Source organism: Tiliqua scincoides, chromosome 5 (assembly GCF_035046505.1).
Source record: "Tiliqua scincoides isolate rTilSci1 chromosome 5, rTilSci1.hap2, whole genome shotgun sequence".
NCBI classification, from domain to species: domain Eukaryota; kingdom Metazoa; phylum Chordata; class Lepidosauria; order Squamata; family Scincidae; genus Tiliqua; species Tiliqua scincoides.
The window spans coordinates 23,929,278-23,950,623 of NC_089825.1; the positions used below are offsets into that span (position 1 = coordinate 23,929,278).

Sequence of the window (21,346 nt, forward strand, 5' to 3'; positions counted from 1 at the left end):
ATGGGGTGGTACAGTAAGTACTGCAGGAGCTGCAACATGCCGTGTAAGCAGCCCCTCCCACTTGCCATCAGAACCATTCCGCTTACACGGCATATTGCAGCGCCTGCAGTACTTACCACACCGTCCCTCCAGTAGCTACGCCACTGATCAAACGTAACTTTATTTTAACTCTTGAAAGAACATTAAAACATGCTGTTAGCAGGCTTCAGATGATTGAATGATATTGTCTTTACTGGTGTTTTCGTTGTTTAAGATGAAATTGCAAAACACACACAAAATGCCCTTTCAAAAGGTAAAATTCAGTGTTTCCATTACTTTTTGCTTTACTTTTCTGTAACTGATTTTTTTTATGTCTATTGGAATCCATTAAATGAAATCCATGAAGAGTGTTTCCATCTGCCACAAACTTCAGAACTGTAATCTAATGGGAAGGATGTTAAATTAGTAGTTTTATAACTGAAGCAACATTGCTTTTTATAATTACATTTATAAACAGTTGTTCCATATAGATAAGGAACTAGCTGACGGATAATCCTTGGATAAAACATGGACTTACCTGTTTGTTTGTTTGTTTGTTTGCTTATTCCCAGGTGCACGGATTCAACCCCGAGTTCATTTTCAAAGGAGAGACCTGAAGTTGTCAGAGAATACCAGCTATAGTGACCTCACAGCATTTCTTACTTCAGCTATTTCACCTTGGGAGGTGGATAGTTTTCCTTATTTGCAAGGATATGATGGCAATAGAACTGGTAAACCTTTATTCTTAAGATCTTAAAGGTCATATTTTTGCATTTTATGAGACTAGTGTTCTTGAGTATTACTGGAATATAATGTTTATTAATTCAGCTATTAGCGTTTTTTCCACCCCTTGTTAATGAAAATTAATAAAGACTGTTCCAAGGGCAAAGTACTTCGCATCATGAAATGTTGTCAGTATAGTAAAATTCCTAAAAGAGCATCATTATTTGATTATTATTTGTAGAAAAAAATGAAATGAATATTTGAGTGTCTAACAGCCCAGTCTTACCTACTACCTTGTTGTAACATGCAGTCATACCAATGGAGCACATGCTGCATTCTGTAGTGGGGTGGGAAGTGATCAGAAGGCCAATGAGAAATAAGTAAACTTTTAAACTTACCCTTCAGTAGGCCTTCTGACCACCTATGGGTTTCCTTGAACCTGCACCAGTTATGTGGCTGGAGTATGTCTGAGGAAAGGAAGGAGTTGGGTGGAAAATGAGAGATAGGATCTGGCAAGTGCTTTTGCTACTGAGATCCAATGTTTCCAGCCTGCCCTCCTCCCTGCCCTGAATCACCCTCCACTGGGGGGGGGAGCTATCCGGTGTCCACCCCCACCACTATCTTACCTGGGCCAGTAGAGCATCCAGGTGAGTCTGGCATGCACACAATGCCACTGGGCATTTCCGCCAGCAGCTCAGTTGCACATGATGGCAGCACAGCTTTCATGCCATTGCAACAGGAACAATGGCAGCGAATTATGACATCCACTGACATTGGTGCTTCATAGGATTGGGTTGTTAAATATTGATAGTTTAGATGAGTGAAGATTTGCCTGCATGTCTGTACCTGGGTGTATATTGGTTGCCCGTTCCACTGACACACAGGGTTGCTAACCAAAATGCACATGTGTTCACATCCATGTGTGCAGAAAATGCTACCCCTACAGGATGACAGGAAATATATCACCTATGGCTGTTATAACCTGCCTATAACTGACACATTTTTGATGTCTGCTTTGGGCACTCAGGAGCTACAGTAACAATGAGACTCACTGTACTTCTGGCTGAATTATGTGTGGATAACCTTTCAGGCAATTTGAAAAAGAACTTAAAAACTGTATAAGTTAATAATTTTGAATGGGAATGAATCAAAACTGGCTGTAGCTTGATGCATTTTAAATGTGCAAAGGGCTTTCCTGTTCACATCACCCTTTGACAACAGGAAGATGCTCGTTAATTGGTACAGTAGGCATTGGTGTGCAAGAGTTTTGTGTTAATTTAATTCTGAATGTCTGACTTTTATGCCTTGTCATAACTGTGTTCATTTGCTTACAGGAAATAATACTAGGTATGATCTTACTCCTGTCACTGCAGTTAGTGTGCACTTACTCAGAAGTGATGGGACTCCAGTTCCCGTGAATGGACCCATCTACGTAACAGTGCCTCTCCCAACCAACAACAACCTGAAGCACAATGCCCATGTGCCAGCCTGGAGGTTTGACCAAAAATTAGGTAAGCTGTGTTTTGTTACTGACTCCCAAATGTGCGCTTCACCGGTTTTTCAGTCTAGAAAAAAGATGCCTGAGGGGGAGACATGATAGAGATGTACAAAATTATGCAGGGGATGGATCAAGTAGAAAGCAGGATGTTCTTTTCCCTCTCACACAACACCAGAACCAGGCAACATCCATTAAAATTGAGTGTTGGGAGAGTTAAAACAGACAAAATAAAATATTTCTTTACACAGCATGTAATTAGTCTGTGGAACTCCTTGAGACAGGATATAGTGATGTTGTCTGGCCAGGATGCCTTTAAAAGGGGTTGGATGGATTTCTAGAAGAAAAGTCCAACACAGATTACAAGCCATAATGGGTATGTGCAACCTCCTGATTTTAGAAGTGAGTTACATCAGACTGCAAGATGCAAGGGAGGGACACAGGTCTCTTGTCATCTTGTGTGCTCCCTGGGGCTTCCACTGGGCCACTGTAAGTTACAGGAAGCTGGACTACGAGATGATGGGCCTTTGACCTGATCTAGCAGGTCTCTTCTTTCGTTTTTATGTATGTTCACAGCCTTTACTGTGAGCACAGCTGGGAGGTGATAAGAGGCAATTATCCACAATGACTTAAGAGTGATTAGTGACTGTTTGGATGGGGGCATTCCCCCTTTCAGTTCTCATTTTGTAATTAAGTGTGTCAACTTTGGAAGTCTCCATTGCTAGTTGGAACAACAAGTTTGATCATTTGTAGTTTTCCAAAGCCAAATGCCTTGGTAACAAGGTCCAGGTTTTCAAGTCTGATAAATTAGACAAGACACACATGTCCTGTTGATTTCAAATGTGCTTAGTTTTGACTGACTTTCCTAGGATTCAAGCTCCCATTCAACTGAATTCCTAGTTTCAATTATGATTTAAGGTTATATATACATCTAGAAGAGGAGAACGAGAAAGTCCACCCATACATACCATTTCCTACAACAAGCTGTCCCCACTCTTACCCTTCCTGTATCCTATTTTACAGTTGTGGGATGGCACATACATTTGCAAACGATTGTGAGGAACAGAGTTTTTTGAATGCGCTCATTAAGTCATAATGGTCACACAATGAAATCTCCATTCTTTGGTTATCTTCTTTATTTACTGCTCCTTGCTGAGTATTAAAAAAAATACATAAGCAGCTATAAATGGTATTCAGTTAAACAAACTCCCCTATGTGGCATTTAAACATCTGTTCCAGAGCATAAGCATGAATACTCTTTGGCCAATTCATTTGGCGAAAGAAAACTGAGAGTATAAATCGATGATTTTATGATTTTATATATGTGCAAAGGGATGTTGGTTTTAATTTTGTGTACTGTATTTTGTTGTGCTGTTTTGTGAGTAGCTGGTCAGATGACCGTTAATAAAGTATCTATCATTTGGCAGCTTCCTTTCCAGTGACATGGGGACACATCTTAAATTTGTTTCAATCACTTATTGGATTTCTTGCCTTTTGTTTATCCATTAATCACCATGCAAGGCATCTTACTCCATAGTATATAAACTTACCCGCTGCCAGTAGCATAGCTAAGGGCTCTGGCACCTGTGGGCAAAAAAATTTCTTAAACCCCCCATGCGGCCTCCCTGAGCCTCAGAAGGCTGTTTTTTTTCACCTCAGGTCTGACATTGGGGGTGAGGGTTGGCATTCCCTCAAGGTGTGGTATCCAGGGCAAAGTACCCCTCCTGCCCCCCTTAGCTACGCCGCTTCCCACTGCTTAGGTCTCATCAGGCATTTGATTAGTAGGTCTTAGTCAACTCAAATTCACGCCATGAGAAATGTTTAAGTCTTTCAGGTGCCACAGAGCTCCTGCTGTGTTTGAATTTCATGGCTCATTTACGTTGGAGAAACCCTTTCTGAATGTATAGTGCAGAAAAGAATATTTGCTTCCAGTGCAGTCTTCATGCCATACAATTTGCTTTGTCTTGAGCAGGAGTGGCCAAACTTGCCACGATTGCGCAAGGGAAAAGCGGTCCCCGTTCGGACTGTATCTTTCCGTTCCGCCCATGCGCCACCAAGAGTCCTCCATGATCGAGGAACAGGGACACTCTGGGCAGCTGTGTCCACTGGCCAGAGTCCCAGAAAGCTGCACGACAGGACATCTGAGCAGACCTGACTGCCCAGACCATCCCTGTCCCCTGATCATGGGGGACTACATGCAGCGCTCAGGCAGAATGGCAAGGTCCACTCACTGGGTTGGAACCCCAGATCCAGAACCTGGGCCAAGTTTCAAGCAACCCTGGTCTTTAGCATAGTAAACTTTGCTTTTCCATTTGCTTTGGTGCTTCCCCCCCTTAAGCTATGATTTGAATGTTTTTGTAGATAATCCGTGACTAAAGATCACCATAGTTTTTATTTGAATTCAGTTTTCTTTTCCAAAGACAAAAGTTAAAAAAAAAAAAGTATATAACTGGCTCTTAACATAGCAGCAATAAAATGAGGAACAAAAGCTATCAAGTTTTCTTTGTAAAGGTTATGTGCTTGTCAACTACTTTGTATAGGCTTTAGAATTGAATCTCGAAAGTATGAACAGATGTTTGTTTAGTCAAAAGTCATGCTAGTGCATGCAGCTGTGTCCAGGCTAGACACTATGCTTCAAACTATGCTGAGGATTTTACCTTTGCTTCTGGAAAATGGAATGAAAGTTCATTCAGGGTCTAAAAGATAATCACAGCTATTTTTTTTTTTTTTAATTTTTGTCCTTAAGAAACAGGTAACCTGACCTTGTCCTGGGCCAGCACATAATGTGCAGTGGGGCCGACTCAGCCTCTGTTGCATGTTATGGGCTACCTGGAGACCATGGCTTAACTCCCCCATGCCATGGTCCCTAATGGGCATATTTGGCTTTGTGCCAGCCCATTGGCTGGCATAAACTGGAGTGGGTCCAGGGTGGCAAGTTGAGGTTGGAAAGGTACGTACAATATCTGTGGTGGTGCTACCTTTGATATCTGCCCCAGCCCATCCTTGGGATGCCACCAGCCAGCCCACTCCCATCCCCAAACCTTCCTAGAACATCCCCTCGCTAACTTAGCAGTGGTGGGTAAGTGGCTGGCGGTGACTGGGCACTCCATTGCTGAGAGCCTGGGGCTGCCAGCACAAATGCTACAGAACCATTGCTACAGCTGCTACACCAGTGATCTGGGCCTTCTGTTGCAGAAGGTCCAAGTAGAATTCAGCCACAATTTTGTTTATCAAGTTTGGTCTTAACAATTGTGGCTGCTGTTTCCATTTCCTACATCTATTGGCCCTGAGTGCCACACCTGTGCCAGAGGTGAAAACAGGTGCTGCACATACCGGTACAATGGTATGTATGGAAGGGCTAGCATGATCAGGATTCCAAGCTGCAAGTACAGATAATTCAGGCATACAGTTGTACATGCATCGAACATATTCTCATTCTCATTGAGCATATTCTCATGTACATGCATTGAGCATATGGAGATGTGGAAGGAGCAAATACAATTCCATTCCTCCTCCACATGTTTGTTCTATGCATGGGCATTATGTAAGGAAAGAGCTTCAGAGTATGATGGCACATTCCCATGATTGGACCTGCTATACATTAAAAGAGTCCTGTGAACTGCCTTAGTGCAGTGTTTCTCAAAGTGTGGGTCAGGACCCACTAGGTGGGTCGTGAACCAATTTCAGGTGGGTCCCCGTACATTTCACTGTGTATTTTATTTTTCATATATTATACTTGATGCTACCATGGTATGTAACTGCATTTAGGGAAATGTTTCAAGCTAACAGACTACTATGTATGTGCTTTTAAACCCATTTCTGCCAGCCCACAGGTGTACACATTTGATCCCTATTGTGTATATGCAAAGTTGGGCAGAAATGGCTTAACAATGATAGTCAATGGGGCTTACTCCTGGGTAAGCAACTATTTGGGAGGCTTAGGAGGGTTCTCCTTTATTTTAAATAAATTTTTAAACTTATAGTTATTGTAAACATTTAATTTACTTAATAAATTAATTTATTTATTTTTGTTGTATGAGGCATTAAAAAATTTCCTGCTTGATGATGTCATTTCTTGCCATGACATAACTTCAAAGATGATGACATCACTTCCAGTGGGTCCCAACAGATGGTCATTCTAAAAAGTGGGTCCAGATGCTAAAAGGTTTGAGAACCACTGCCTTAGTGCAATGAAGGAAGTTCCATTGAAATCAATTGGTCTTCCGTATGAACTTCCTTAGATCTGGGGTACCAGAACCCAAAAAAAAAAAAAAAAGATTCTCATTGTTTTACTCTTGCCATTACCTTTTCACATGACATATTGCTCCAGGCAGGAATGATGCATTACAAACAAAATGTACTGCCTTGGATGCAATGCACAGTAAATTAAAGCAGTGGCACCTTGTGAATAATTAATAAAATTTAAACAGACTAATTATACCCTGGAGACGTTTCTATTCCTGAGATGGAGATATGCTCCGTCCTATTCCTCCATAATTGCTTGCGTTAGGCGGAGAGATGCAGGAGGTATAGTCATGCTTGAATACATGCATTCAAAAGCAAGCCTCCTATACCTAAAGGATACATTCATCCATCACCCTGCCATGTTGATGCATGTCTGTGGATTGCGGGTATCCTGCAGAATTTTTCAGACTCAGTAATGTGTACGATCTGATCACACATGATGCTCAAGATATGTTCTTCCCTTTGCTCCTATCTTCCTGCTCAGTACTTTTGCCAGTGTTTGCTCTGTCTTGTATGCAAACCACTGAAACAATATGTTGTTCCTCAATGTCTCTTTGTACCTAACCCTGTGTTCATGTTATGCCGACATAGGATCAAATGAGTGCCTTGGGCAGGAGGTCTGGTCTAGAGGGTTATCTTCTATTTGCCTGAAGATAACATCCGAAGGTCGCCAGTTCGAGGCCACCGGCACCATGCAACCTTGAAGCAGCTGCCAAGCTGAGCCGAGTTATTCCATCTGCTCCCAGCGTGGGAGGATGGAGGCCAGAATGTGCAGCCAGATCAAGAACGAAACATCTGATTGTTGTGGTTTCTTGAAACTTTCTAATTGTAAAAATCCCTGCGGGGATTTAAATTGCCTGCCCATGTAAACCGCCTTGAATAAAGGCCGAGGAGAAATCTGAGGACCTAAAAAGGCGGTATAGAAATACCTGTATTATTATTAGTATTGTGTCTTCAGGGAGCATTGTTTAGGCATCTTTTCATAGTATTCTGACTCAGCTACAGCAAATGGTCTCCAGCTGGGTTATCTATGGAGTTCCACCCCCCTTTCTTGCATCATGTGGTTTTGCTTTCCACTTGTAGCATTGAAAACTAGGTACTTATTGTTCAGGGCTGTTGTAAGACAACAGCAAAATCAAACGTGAAGTGCTTTGCTCTACAAACTCTAACAATTTTCTCATAACTTGAATAAACTACTAGGCTGATCTGCTGAGTGTCCAGGAGTGGGGATGAGTAGTCACAGCCTTTGGGCCTTGCTCATACTAGATGATGATGAGGGTGTTGTCCAAATCTGATTCCATGCAGAGGGGTGACTTGATGCTGTCCCTTGGTTTGTTGACAAGATACAGTGGATCCTTCTTATCCGCGGTTTCAGAACCTACAGATTTGACCCAACACAGGTTCCAAACCTACATTTAAAGTGCCTACAGAGGACTTCCAGATGCATCCAGAGGTATTCTGAACCACGGGAAAGTATTCTGAGGCACGGAGGTGGCGTGCCCATACCTCAGAACACCTCCAAACATGACCAGAAGGCACTTCTGGTTATGTCCAGAGGTCCTCTGTGTGCCCAACCACAGATCTCAGTATCCGTGGGTTCAGTATCCACAGGGGGTCCAAGAACAGATCCTCCTCTGATGCCAAAGTCCAACCTGCATTCTGGGTTTGATCAGGAAGGAGCTCTGATATGCTCTGTCATCCACTTGCACTTCCTTAGAGAGCCCTGTCTTCCATTTTGAAATCTGTTGAGCTAATATTCCAGGGTGCTGCCCTTGCTTGTCTGAAACAAAAAAGAAATGCAAGATTTTCAAGGGTTTCTGTTGAAAGTGCTTGTCAAATTTTCTTTCTCCACGAAGAGATTTTGTTTTCATGTAGTTTTATGGGATAATGGAAGTGTGTTTTTTAAAATTAGATGTTCTTTTACATCTTTTGAGGTTGATGGCATTACTTGGCTTCATGCATGCAGGATAGGAAAGGAAACTTCTGCTCTGCTCTTTTCTGTTGTTGTTCTCCTATGGAAAATGAGATTTTTTTTGTTTCCCATTTTTCACTTGCATCCGCCTTTCCCTGAACACTTAGCTTACATCCTGGACGTAACCTTGCTGTCTTTTGGGCCTGCGAGATTCCGTGCAAAGAGACCATTGTGTCCCCTCTGAGTAGATCCCAGCCAACTGTGTATTAATTCAAAGCGACTGTGATGCATAAGGGAGAAGTGAACCTTGAGGGATTTATCTTTAGCTTCCCAATGCGAAGTGCTGCTCTTCTGCTTAGTGCAGATGAAGGCTTTTGACGCACTGTTCAGCACTCGGAGTTTTGGGCAAAATCTGTGTAAGTGAAATGTTGTTTGACGTTTTTGAGTCGGCATGCGCCGTGGGTAGCTCAGCATTAAATGTATGTAACCTACAAATGTCAGACATTACTTTCCGCTCTCCAGGGGTTCTCACCAGGAAAGATGTGGGGTGGGGAGGGGGGGAATCTCAGGCTTGCGTGCTTCTTCTCCTTGTAGCAAGGAGAGCAACAGAAGGTAAAGGAAAGGAGCAAGCCAACTCTCTCGGGAGGGAGTGTGCAGGCCCACTTAGCATCTCATTCTCTCTCAGTTCAGTAGCGAAACCTGTGAATCATCTCATTAAAAGACTTAAATAAATTCCTCCACCCCTATCCCTGGAAGCAGATGGTAGATTTTAATTTTTTTCCTCCAGAAATTGAAAGAGGGATCACTGGTGGTTGTTTGGAGCTGCAGGGCCCAATGTGAAACATTTTTGTGAACAACCCCCCCTCCCCCGTGGGGCGCATCTACTCACCAGAAAGAGCAGCAGTGGCAGACTCAGGGCTGATGGCGGCCTGCACAAAGTGCAACACCTGAAAGTAGGCGGCAGTAACATGATTGCATCATTGCCAACTGCTACAGGGGATGATTTGAGCCCATTTGGACCTAGGGTCAGGTGGGAGGGTCATCCAGCAGCAATGTTTCACTTGCTGCACTCTCCTCATGATTTCTTGGCATGGAAGTTTCCTTGTAAGAGCATCAACTACAAAGCAAGGTGCCAGCCACAGCTGTGGGCATTCCAGTCACCGCCCCAGCATGGGGCCCCACCAAGCTCAGGGTCAGATTCGGCCAAATTGGACAAAACATCCTGAGGCCAGTCCTGGCTCTGGGACTGGTACGTGTGCTCTGCGTGCTTTGCAGACACTCGCTTGCTCCAGGCAGCGTCTCTCTTCAACCAACTTGGCACAGTGCAGCCTGGAGGTGATCTTTCAGACTCAGACATGTGCCATGATCTGCTGGCCTAGTGTGGGGCCCCTTAGGAGTGGGGCCCAATTTGGCTAAATTGGCCTAAAGCTGGCCCTGGTTGTATGTACTGTCATTTTGCCTTTGATAAACAGGTTTTGCCAGAGTTACAGGGCGCAATCCTATCCTGTGCTGGAACAGGCAAGCTAAGAGGCTTGCACTGTATCCAGCACAGGATAGGGGTCCAAAGCGGCTCAGCCAGAGATAAGGGGAAACTTTTCCCCTTACCACCGGGTAAGGCACACTGGCCCCTATGGGTCTTGCTGGCCCCTATGGGCTTCAAGCCGCTCTAAATTCCCCGGGATTTACTGCTGGATCCCAGCCTTGCTTCCCACCTGTCTGCCCTCCCCTGTCCCAGAACGCCTCCCTTCCCCCTCCTTCCTGCCCACTCTGGTCCCTAATAGGCATATTAGGCCCTAATAGGCCATGCAAGCCGCCACAGAGGTTCAGCCTCACGCAGCTTGCTCGTGAGGAGGTGCAAACGTGCCTTACGGCACGTTTGCAACCCTCCTGGGCCAGCTGGCCCAAAGGCACCTCTGGATTGTGCCCACAGTGAAATAAATGCGCTTGACACAGAGAAGTGGTGCCCAGGCTATTTGGAGTGGGCTGGCTCCAGCCTAAGAATTCTCATATGCACAACATACACCTGTGCGCGTGTGCATGTGTTTGTGTGACTTTAAAGTGCTCATCTGTCAGACATATGGATGTGGAATTACACAAATGAGCAGCAAAGTAGTGACAGAGCACCGCAGTGTGGACCTGCAGCATGCAAAATATACACAAATAAGTTTATTTTTCATTTCCGATGACCAGCATAGCTGCTCGGTTTGCTGCTGCACCTCCCAAAGCATTACGATGAATAACGTCAGGTTATTGCTTGTTATGTAATTATTATATTTTTTCGAGACACAGAAAGGGAGTCAAGCCTCAGTAAAATCATGCTGTTTAATTTGGAAAGATGGGGCAGTTTAAGCCTCTGATAACTTGTTTTATGGCCCAGTCCTATTCAGTTCTATTCAGAATGCATGTTCTGCTGCCCGTGGCTGCCTCATGGCAATCATGAAAGGCACTCCAGTAGCGTGCGAACTTGTGCACTGCTGGAGTGCTGCTGGCAGGAAGGCCAGAGTCTTTCCCCACACGTTGGAGGATTGCCAGCCACCTGCTGAGGCAGTATGGGGAAGGGAAGGGCAGAACTAGGGCAGCGATGGGGGCAGAGAAGGGTAAATCAGGTCCAAGAAGGGGGGAGATACAGCGGCAATGGCAGCCACCAAATCCTAGCCCCTTTCCCAGGCCCAATTCTGCAGCATAGGTCCACGTGGACCTGCACCAGCAAGTTTGCTGTGCAATCCAAGTAGACTGCTGTGGACTCTTATCCCCAGGAAAGGGACCTCCACATCTCCCCCCCACCCCCTGCAAGATACAGCAGTAGCCGTTTTGCTGTGTCGGCGTGGGGTAAAGAATAGAATTGGACTGTTAGACATCCTTTCCTGTGTTAAAAGAATGCTAAGGTTAAATGCTTCTCTCTGAATATAAAGGAATCCTCGTCTGTCCTAGAAATACATGGTTTAAGTCTTCCAAAGAGTGAGCTGTTCACTGTGTTGCTATAGAAATGGGAGCAACCAAAGGTAGTTTCTAGGTCTTATACAATCTCTGTGCAGTACAGTTTAATTGCATAGTAGCAATGTAGTATGGAAAAGATGGGGGGAAACCCTCTGTTTATCACATTTAGCTTCTATCAGAAAGTAGTAAGTAAAAGCCAGGACCAGAGGTGTTTAACAGCCCAGTGCAATAGGGCACCAGCTACAGAGTTGGTATATATCCAAAGAGATGATCAGGTGGCCTATGGGGGCCTATTCCCCCCTTCAAAGACCAGAAAGCCCAGGAACATGAAGCAGGTGCTGTGTTAGCGGTGCTGCATGGTATGGATTGGTGGGGAGTGAGATCAGCCTCTAAGTTTCTTTTACTGTTGTGCAAATGCAGAAACTAAAGTTCCATATATTTCAGCTGGGCATCCAACCAGATACACAGGAACTAATTTTGGAGATGGTGCCAAACCACAGTTAAAAGAGACTTTTGGCCCAATCCTAATGCAAACGTGCACCAGTGCAATGCATATTTCACCAGCACAGCCTGCCACAATGCAGCCATAAAGTGCTTTGTGGCAGCACAAGCAGCCAGTGGGAAGGCCAGAGCCTTCCCATGTGTGCTGATCAATCGATGAGCCACCAGCGGAGATAAGCCCGTGGGAGGGTGGGGAGGGGATTGAATGGGGCAGTGACAGGGTGAAGGAGGGCAGAGTGGGCCCGGCAGGGGGCGAGACTGGTGGCAGCCCATGCTGAATTCTGATTCCCTTCCTGTGCCTGATTCACCAGCATGGATCAACTCAGACTTGTGCCAGCAGTATCACTGGCACAGGTTTCAGTTGACTCATCGAGGCAGCTGGGGCTTACCCTGAGGAGACCTCCAGCATCCAAAAATCCTTCATGGGCTACCATGCAGGGGCATCGCTAGGGTTTTGTCATCAGGTGCAGGAGGCTAGCTCATCACCCCTATGATGACCTTCTCCCATGCAGTGGGCAGGGCACGCCCTGGGCGGTGGGCGTGGTGATGTACAATTGTCTGCCCTGCTTGTTTTTGGCTGTAACATTTGATAGAATAGAGATATTTCAACGTGATTTGTTTCATTGCATTCTACATGAAATTACAAATCAATTGATATATAACATGATGGTATTTTTCAAAAATACCAAGATTTTAAAAATTTTGACCGGTAGTGGTGTCACACATACACACATCTCCACATGCGTCACCCAGTGTGACCCACATCCGGTGTGCGTCACCCGGTACGGCCCACGCGCCCTGCCCCCACCTGATGCCATGGAAGCTGCACTGGAGCTGCTGCATCAGGGTGTGGGGATTTAGGTAGTTTATGCTGTTAGTTATGGTTTGGTGTCATATCTGAATTAACAAAATATACTTCATGATTCCCTGGCAAACCAGAAATGTAGACTATGGCTTGCGTTTGGACTTTCAAGCCATACTTTGTGCGAACCGTGGGTTTGGTGTGAAATCTAAAATGACAATTTATAGTTGCGGTCATCCCACTGTCAGCAAGGGCTACTGCCCGTTGGAGATAAGAGTGAATTTATGATTTGAATCTAAATACTGGAGTATGCAGAAGCATGGCAGGCAAGCAACTCTGACCCGTGGTTTGCCAATTGTACTATTGGATTCTCAAACCATAGGGTTGCCAAATTTAACTGAAACTGTTTCTGGAAATCCCTCCATGTTATTAAATCAGAACAGCCCTGTTAAAATCTCCAAGATTACTTCAGTAGTCACCTATAGATTGATGCAAACTGCAGGCTGGTCCTAGAGAGTTGGCAACTCTATCAAACCATAGTTTGGGTTCTACACTATGGTTAGCATAACTATGGTTTTGGTATATAGTCTGAATTGAGCCAGAGACTAGAGACAGCCATCAAATAACACACTCTTGGGATACTGCAGGTCATGTGAGCATTCTGAGAAAAGGTAAACATGCTTAGCTCAGGAGACTTAGTCAGAAGTCTTGTCTCACCTTAGATCCTGTCAGCACATACACAGAAAAACCCTTTTCTTTTAATTTGTATGCATATCATAGCAGAAAAAAGTTTTAAAAGCCACCAGAGATTTACAATCCATGATGACAATTATAATTGCAATCAGTGGTTACAGTGTTATCATACAACATTAATTCAGGTTTGGACCATCTTCAGGTACAAACATTGCTTTCAGGAGCTGAATTGGAAGCTTCAGAGTAGGTGGTCTGGCAGGAAGCAATGGGTTAGACATAGCTATAGGTTTCCGCTTCCAATCAAAACATTGTGAATTGGGTGACTGGCGAAGGACTGTGACGTGGTGTTTGAATTTTAATTGTAAGGCACTGCAAGCTTAAAAAAACAAACCTTTGCATGTATATTTTCTGTTTGTCACAGCAAAACGAACCAGCATGATTTACGTGACCCATAAAGAAATAATTTATAACATAATATATACAGTCTCTTGCTGCTGTTCTACATTTCTTTTTATTAAAGAGAACAGGAACAATGGAAACTACTACCTGGGTATATAACTTGCCCTTCCTCTACTTCAGAAGGAATCAGAATTGCTAAGTACAGAAACAAGATGTGTTCTTTTGTTCAGCGTTAGACAGGTAATTTATACCTGTGACGGAAAAGTAGACTAAAATGACAGCCATTAACAAAGGAGGCAAATGCAAAGTTCTTGGATTACTAAAACTTGGATTTTAGTAATAAATCAAATGACTTACCCTTTGGGGAGGAAATTTACTTCCTGGCAACTCTTGTCGAGGTTGCACGTTAGAACAAGTGTGTTTCTTTCTCTTATCAGCGTCCTAAAATGCACCAGATTAGTTTTGTTTTTGTCAGACAGTGATATTTCTGCTATAAAACAGTAGCACATTGCACCTTAAAGTGTCCAACTGGCCAGGGGCCATGCAACAAATTCTCAAAGAATGGCGGGAGAGCAATGAAGGTATGACCTCAGAGCATGCATACTTATTTCTTGTGTTGCCTGGCAACTTCAAAACAATAGCTAAATCCCATTGTAGTTGTGGGAGTGGGTACCTCTTTGCTTGAACTTTTAGCACTGTCGTAATTGTTTAGGAAGAACTTTGTAAAGTATTTCTGTTCTCAACTGAGAGCTGCCTATTCTAAACAAACCCTTACATTTTGAAGAAAAAGCTTTCTCGCACTGATGGCAGGCTCAACATTCTCTGGTCCAATAAATGTAACTCCCCCTGACTAGGTAATGTACTCACTTGACAAAATGTCTTCATGTTGAACTTGTTGTAAACGCCATTTAAAATAGCATAAAAGTTGGCTGTAAATTTTAATTCTGTGTAAAGGACACTGCACTTTGAAATGGGGCATGATTCTTATTTGGATTTTTCTTCCTTGAAAATTGTGCATTTTTACTTGAACTGCTGTCCCAAAGTGATCAATAGCTGTATGAAAATGAGTTAGAATCATAGAATCACAGAAGGGGAAAGGGACCTACAAGATCGTCTAGTCCAACCCCCTGCTTGTAGCTGGAAATCCTCTTAGAGCATCTCTAAAAGGTGCCTTCAAACCTCTGTTTGAAGATCTCCAGGGAGGGAGGACCCACCACTTCCCTTGGTGATTGATTATACTGCCGAACTGCCCTTACTGCAAAGAATTTCTTCCTATTCAACTAGAATCTCCTCTCTTTGCAGTTTAAACTCATTTTATCTAGTTTTGCTCTCATAGGCAGTTGAGAACAAATTTATTCCTTCTTCCATATGACAGTCCTTCAGGTTTTTGAAGAGTGCTATCCTATCTCCTCTCAGCCTTCTCTTCTCCATGCTAAACGTACCAAATCCCCTCACCTTTTCCTCGTAGGGCTTTAGTCCTCTGATCTTCCTCATTGCTCTTCTCTGAACCTGCCCGTTTGACTGCATCTTTCCTAAAGTGAGATGTCCAGAACTGGACAGTACACTAGAAAAGGTCTGACCAACGAAGAGTAAAGTGGAACCGCTACTTCTTGCAACTTAGAAGCTACACTTCTACTAATGCTGGCTAAAATTGTGTTAGCCCCCTTTGCAGCTGCATCACACTACTTACTCCTGGTCATCTTGTGATCCACTGCAACTCCAAGATCCTTCTCACAGGTTGTGCTGCCATGCTGCATCTTTGGTTATTTTTTGTCTGAATGCAGTCCCTTGCATTTGTCCCTATTCATCTTATTCATTTCAGACCAGTATTCCATTCTGTAAAGGTCTTCCTGAAGGCTTCTACTGTCTTCTGTTGTGTTTGATACTCCTCCCAGCTTGGTGTGATCTGCAGATTGATGAGGCCTCCTTGTATCCCTTCATCCAAGTCATTGAGGATAATGTGAAACAGAACCAGACCCAGGACAAGAGTGGGGCACTCCACTCAAAACTGTCCTCCAGGTTGATACAAAGTCAATGATAAACGGCCTTTGTGTACAGTTGTTCAACCAGTTATGAATCCACCTAATGATTGTATCATCTAGCCCAGGGGTGTCAAACATAAGGCCTGCTGGCCAGATGCAGCCCCTGGAAGCCATTTATCCAGCCCCTGTTATAGCTGGCCCTTTCATATCTGTTATAGCAGCCTCTTTCATGTCTTGTAAATATGAACAAGATTTGCACATTTTCTCTTCTATCATTTGCTGCTAATGGGTTTCTGTGTGAGAACAGAGTTCTTATTTCTGGCTATCATCTGCTTAATGGTGTCACTTTCTGCTTAATGATGTCACTTCCAGCCCTCAGCAGCCAGCATGAATGCTAACTTTAGCCCTCTGTATGAAATGATTTTGACGTCCCTGCTCTAGCGTACATTTTACCAACTTGCCGCTTAAGGTGTTGTGGGAAACCTTGTCGAACGCTTTACTGAAGTAAAAATAAACTATATCCACAGCATTCCCCCCACCCAGTAAACTAGTAACCCAATCAGGAGATGAGATTTGTCTGGCAAGATTTAATTTTGAGAAATCCACGTTAACTTTTATTAATCACCAAGTTTTTATCCAGATTGTGCGCACTGTGTATTTTATAATTTGTTCTAATATCTTTCCAGGTATTGAAGCAGAATACATACTTTGCCTGCACAATCTGTCAGTAAGGTGCAGTAAAGAGTCTCCCACTTCCACCTTCCTGCCATGGCTTGCTCCCAGGTGATAGTCCTGCTGCCTCAGAACATGCCAGCTGGCTAGAACTGCAGTGACTTCTGGGGAAGGGAGAGGAGGAAGTGCCTGCACAACCAGTTCCTCCTGCTTCTCCTTCCCTCCCCAGCAGAGGCAAATGAGAATTGCTCTCAGGGGCCTGTGTAGGTCACCTAGGAGAGTCTTGTTGGCTGCAGCAATGTTGAACTTGATTAATGAAAATCTAGAAGCACACAGTGAACGCTAGGTGTTCCATTTGTGCAACTCACACATCACTGCATTACTTTAGCTGCAGCTAGTCATAGTAAGTACAGGGTTAAGTGGACCATAGAGAAATCTTTGGCCCACCTGAGTTGCTTTACTATGGTATAACAGCACACTGCACGGGCCAGAGTATTGAGGCATTTTCTTATAAGTAAGGGAACAGCCACAGGAATAGCAGCAGTTGTGCTAGTGAGTTAACATCTAAAGTGTCTCTTGGGCGGGAAAGGAGCTCATTGGTTGAATAATACTTTGCACACACAAGCTTTCAAATTTGGACTCTGGTGTTTCAAGATAGGACTAGGAGACCCCTCATCTAAAATCCTAGAGCACAGCTGTCAGTCAGGATAGACATTGCTAAGCTGGACTCAATGAGCCGACTTTGCAGGCGTCAATTATACATGTGCAGGCATCTCTGCATAAATGTGAATAAATGTTGATCTGAGCGACCAGTAGCCTCTAAGTAAGTGTTGTGTTTTTCCTCCCTTTGGAGGTATGGGGAGATACCTTGGCTGCATGTTACCTGCTGACTCTGTCCCTTCACCAGCAATTATATCAGTGTTTAAAAATGTGTCCTAATATCGATAGCATATGTTTGGAGCCGAATCAGAAAGCATTTTCTCATTTGGGGTCTGCTAGAGCCAAGCTATCATTGATATTGGCCTATAAAAGCCAGCTGCTGTTGCTCCATGGAAAATTCTATAAAAAGCCACAGTTCCGTTGTGCGTGCGTATTGGTGAAATGTCTTTCTGACTGACTGGGTTTGGAAGCCAGCATGACGATGGTGCTAATCAGTTGGTTCAAAGAAAACTGTCAAGTGGAGATTTATAGGGTTTTTAAAAAGAAAAGACAGAGCCCTTCTCTCAATTTTTTTTCCACTTTGGACCCATTTTCTGGCATATTTTTAAATAAACCTGATATGATAAGAGGTTTCATTCTAGGCTTTGGCAAAGGAAGTCTCCCCACAGGAACTATCTAGACTTAATTGAGGTGACTGATTATGGGACTTACTGTGAACTGGGGAGAAACCGCTTGCCAAGTTGATGCTGTCTCATTCCTGATATGGCTAGGACAGAAACCATATGATAGAAGATTGCTCCATCATGGTGTACTCTGAGACGGTAGCTGCTGGAGATAGTCCCAGCCACAGCCATAACTAGGGCGGAGCTTGAGGGGCACCTCCCCGGGCGCTCCGCCAAGCGGAAGTGCATGACTGTCTCCAGGCTTTGCTCCAGTTATGAACCTCCAGAGGAGAAGGAATGGGGCGCATGAAGCTGTCAGCACCTCCTCCTCCTGGGAGAACCTGGAAGTGATACCCTTTTGCCGCTTGTGCAAGCGGTGCAAGGCAGTCACTTCCGGCTTCTCCCCAGAGGAGAAGGCACTCATTGTGGCTGCTTCTCATGCTCCATTCCTTCTCTTCTGGAGGCTGGGAACCTCCACAGAAGAAGAAACAAGGTGCACGAAGTGGCCACAGCACCCTGCATCTGGGGAGAAGTGATGTCATGATGTCATGATGTCACTGCCTAGGCATTGAGGGAGTTAGTTGCCAGCTCTAAGTTATGAGGGTCCCTTAGGCAGGATGGTCTCCATGTTCTTCTCTGTCTTGCTACCATCGTCTCACTCACCCTCTTCCTCTGGGCCCAATCCACACCACCATCCTAAAGAAAGATGCAAGGGGAGTAGTAGCTGTGGTTCATCTCCTTACTCATGTCACTGCTTGCCCACAAGCAAGGAAGAGCAGCAAGTTCCAAAGGCCGGTTCCAGAAGAATTCTGACAACTTCCAGAAGAATGCTTTGGGGAAGGTGTTGCTGGTGCAGATCCGTTTGTATTTATTTTAAAAATGTATTTCCTGTCTTTCTTCCTAGGGGCTCAAGGCATCTTACAAAAATAGTTAAAAATCATCAATGCAGGGCTTTTTGTTTGTTTGTTTTAAACCCAGTAGGAAGAATAATAAGAGAACACCAAGCAAAATTAACTGGAGAACAAACAAAAAATTAGGTGAACCCAGGAAAGGCCTGGAAGAGTGCAGTCTTCAGTCTATGGTGGGACACCAATGTTGGGGGGGGGGGAGAACAGATGCACATTTGATAGCAGGGCATTCCATGAAGTGGGGGCTGCCTTCAAAAGGCCCCTTTGGTGTTACCTAAGATTTAAAAAATCCTAAGGGTAGTAAATATAACATTATTGTATTATTTTTCCACTATGGAGAATATGCCCTGCTAATTGGGTAAGAGGCACTTTTTCAAGTGGGTGCTCCTCTTTTTTTTTTATCAGGGGGAGAGTAACTGGCCCATCTCACCCCAGCACTGTCTGTTCTAGTGGCTGTCTGCTGGTATTCATTTGCATCTTTTTAGATTGTGAGCCATTTTGGGACAGGGAGCCATTTAGTTATTTGATTTTTCTCTGTAAACCGCTTTGTGAACTTTTAGTTGAAAAGCGGTATATAAATACTGCTAATAATAATAACAATAACAATAATAATAATAATAATAATAATAATAATAATGCCATTTGGATTTTCTGCCTTGGCATCCAAATCAAAGAGCAAATTGTTAATTGCCTTCATTATTATAAACTAATTTACTGAGAGTGTATGGGCAGTTGCTACCCTTTAATGGTAACTCAGAGTTTGCTGCTGCCTTGTCTGTCTACTCATAGTGCCAGCCATGACTGGCACAAACAATTTGATCATGTTTTGAGTGGGTCTGTTTTTTTTGGGACACAGCTGAAGATACCAGTTTTATTCTTTTAAATCCCTTAAAAGCTGAGGCCCAGCATACTTTATGGACTGTCTTTTCTCATATCTTCTGAAACAATCTCTGAGGTTGCTCTTTTAATTATATTACCTGCATTTCTGCAGAAAGATGTGCAAACAGTGCTTTCTCAGTGGCTGCACCTCACTCCATCCTGGTTGTAGAATGCTGGCCCCCTGCATGCTCATGAGATCCAACCCTCAATATTTTTCAGTATTGTCAGTTCTGTTTGACTGATGTTGGAGGCTCAGGAGTTAAACAAGAGAGGGTGAAGAAGGGTACCCTCATACCTCTTTACAGTTCATATCTCGCGGGCTCTTTACAGTCTTGAGGAGACCCAAATATTTTTGCTTTTTTACTTGAGTCTACCAGACTTAGGGCCTGATCCTATTCCTGGACGTGGTATTGGTCCTGAGGCTCACGCTAGTCAGCGATACCCAGGGGTCCCCTTGGTGAGTACGGTGGCAGACTCTGTCACCAAATCCTATATCCTTCCCAAGCCTGCAGAGCTCTATACAGGCCTCATTGATACTGTGCCAGCAAAATAGCTGGTGCAGCTCCGAGGAGACTCATTTGGGCTGCTGGGATTTTACCCACAGTAAGGGAACAAACATTCCCTTACCCCAGAGAGACTCTGGCAGCTGCCCCAGTTCCATAGGTTGCAGTGACAACTGCACTGCTCAAAACAATAAAGGGAACACTTAAACAACACAATGTCACTCCAAGTCAATCACACTTCTGTGAAATCAAACTGTCCACCTAGGAAGCCACACCGATTGACAATCAAGTTCACATGCTGTTGCACAAATGGAATAAACAGGTGGAAACCATAGGCAAGTAACAAGACACCCCCAATAAAGGAGTGGTTCTGCAGGTGGTGACCACAGACCACAGTCCCTCTGCTTTCTGGCTGATGTTTGGGTGACCTTTGAATGCTGGTGGTGCTGTCACTCTAGTGGTAGCATGAGGCGGAGTCTGCAACCCACACAAGTGGCTCAGGTAGTGCAGCTCATCCAGGATGGCACATCAATGCGAGCTGTGGCAAGAAGGTTTGCTGTGTCTGTCAATGTGGTGTCCAGAGCATGGAGGCACTACCAGGAGACAGGCCAGTACACCTGGAGACGTGGAAGTGGCCGTAGGAGGGCAACAACCCAGCATCAGGACTGCTACCTCCGCCTTCGTGCCAGGAGGAACAGGAGCACTGCCAGAGCCCTGCAAAATGACCTCCAGCAGGCCACAAATGTGCATGTGTCTGCTCAAATGGTCAGAAACAGACTCCATGAGGGTGGTATGAGGGCCCGACGTCCACAGGTGGGGGTTGTGCTGACAGCCCGACACCGTGCAGGACGTTTGCCATTTGCCAGAGAACACCAAGATTGGCAACCTCGCCACTGGCGCCCTGTGCTCTTCACAGATGAAAGCAGGTTCACATTGAGCACATGTGACAGATGTGACAGAGTCTGGAGATGCCAGGGAGAATGTTCTGCTGCCTGCAACATCCTCCAGCATGACCGGTTTGGCAGTGGGTCAGTAATGGTGTGGGGTGGCATTTCTTTGGGGGGCCGCACAGCCCTCCATGTGCTCACCAGAGGTAGCCTGACTGCCATTAGGTACCAAGATGAGATCCTCGGACCCCTTGTGAGACCATATGCTGGCGCGGTTGGCCCTGGGTTCCTCCTAATGCAAGACAATGCTAGACCTCATGTGGCTGGAGTGTGTCAGCAGTTCCTGCAAGATGAAGGCATTGATGCTATGGACTGGCCCGCCCGTTCCCCAGACCTGAATCCAGTTGAGCACATCTGGGACATCATGTCTCGTTCCATCCACCAGTGCCACGTTGCACCACAGACTGT

General features: G+C 44.6%; 1 protein-coding gene across 1 annotated transcript in view; it reads left to right on the forward strand.

The window, feature by feature from the left end:
- The window catches only part of FAM171A1 (family with sequence similarity 171 member A1), a 98,249-nt gene that overhangs the window by 63,869 nt on the left and 13,034 nt on the right, over window positions 1–21,346 (forward strand). The window contains exons 4-5 of the mRNA XM_066628504.1: window positions 591–749; window positions 2,076–2,252. Coding sequence (XP_066484601.1) covers window positions 591–749; window positions 2,076–2,252 — 336 coding nt within the window. The remainder of the gene's footprint in view (window positions 1–590; window positions 750–2,075; window positions 2,253–21,346) is intronic.